The sequence below is a fragment of the Echinops telfairi genome, unplaced genomic scaffold (genome assembly GCF_000313985.2).
Source record: "Echinops telfairi isolate 266 unplaced genomic scaffold, ASM31398v2 ScPeMD7_1313;HRSCAF=1805, whole genome shotgun sequence".
NCBI lineage: Eukaryota > Metazoa > Chordata > Mammalia > Afrosoricida > Tenrecidae > Echinops > Echinops telfairi.
Window position 1 is genome coordinate 1 of NW_022105211.1, and position 1,448 is coordinate 1,448.

At 34.7% G+C, this 1,448-nt stretch overlaps 1 protein-coding gene across 1 annotated transcript in view; it reads left to right on the forward strand.

The window, feature by feature from the left end:
* Positions 1-635: 635 nt before the first annotated feature.
* The window catches only part of LOC123522038 (protein FAM13B-like), a gene marked incomplete at both ends in the record, with an annotated part of 3,009 nt that continues 2,196 nt past the window's right edge, over positions 636-1,448 (forward strand). The window contains 2 exons of the mRNA XM_045293052.1: positions 636-677; positions 1,266-1,421. Coding sequence (XP_045148987.1) covers positions 636-677; positions 1,266-1,421 — 198 coding nt within the window. The remainder of the gene's footprint in view (positions 678-1,265; positions 1,422-1,448) is intronic.

Genomic DNA, 1,448 nt, shown 5'->3' on the forward strand with positions numbered 1-1,448 from the left:
TGTCAGTTCATTGGTATTAGTGTACTGTCTCCAGGTAGAGTATTTTTCCCTTTGGAAGAACTCCAAATTGGAGGAGCAAGGGGTTACAGAGGCAGAAATCCAAAATGTTGCAAATGAGTTCCTAGGAGTAATAGTGAGTAGTTCCACTTCCTTTTACACCTCTTGGTTCCTGGACCCAGGAATCCTGGCTATTGGAGAAATAGCACCATATAATGGATGGTGGTTTAGAGCATATACAATTTCCTGGGAAATATTATGCCAAACCTTCAAGCTATTGCCACCCAGCTGGTCCTGTAATTGTTGTTTTAGGAGGCCATTCCATTACTAAGTCAAGCCAGCTGCTTCAGGATAGCAGGGAACATGGTAAGACTATTCGATTCAGTGAGCCTGGGCCCATAATAAAAAAGTACTAACTTTTTTCCCCTTGTGATATGTTATATATTTTCTTCTCTTAATATTTGAAACCTTTCACAACTAGATAGTGTATTTCTAGCCTTTGATATTCAATTCATGGAGTTGAAAACATAAAATTTAGTGCATTCTGTGTCACACTAATGTAAATGTGGCAATTTTCATGTTTTGTAGCGATTTAGTTTTCAGTAGTGTCATAGTGTGTTTCTTTTTTTTTATTACAGTGCCCATATATCTTCCATCAGCATGTTACCAGCTTCTGCAGAGTAAGTAGTATATTTAAGGCACACTTTAAAAGTTTTTAAATATTCCTCTAAGTTGTAGAAATAAATCATTTATTCATTGTGCTCACTACAGAAATATTATAAGCCAAACTAGGGTTTTTTCATATACTAATAGGAACAGGTATACATGCTCATTGAACTAATACACAACATAAAGAGCTTTTGAGATACATTTTTTGGGGGTGTGATCCCCTGAAATAATAGAAAGTGTTGATGGAGAATATATGGACAATGTCCTGTTCCTTTTATTTAGCTGAGTGTTGGTTAAATATTTCACTTTTAAACATAGCCATGAAATGTATCTATTTAAGTTATTTTCTAAATAATAAGGAGGAATGAATTACTGGGACAGCTAATCCCCTTCACCCCCAGCAGTAATAGTGAAATTATGATTGATTTGTATTGGGGCAAATTTAATTTTAAAATTGGAGCCAGTATCATGTATTCCTTTTCATATTTCAGTTTATCCATTTAACTACCATAATGACACTGGTTCTTACAGTTATGTTTAAGTAGCCAGATAGCTAGTTAGTGTGACTACTTCTCACTAAAATGTGTTATGTTTTGTAGCATTTTAGAAAGAACTATTAGAGCAGCTGTGGAACAGCATCTTTTTGATCTGCAGAGCAGCCTAGATCATGATCTTAAGAATTTACAACAGCAAAGTCTGGTGTGTAATAATGAAGCAGGAACTATTAATTGTGATGGGGAAGGATCTAATAACCAGTAAGAAACTTTTAAAACATTTTTATA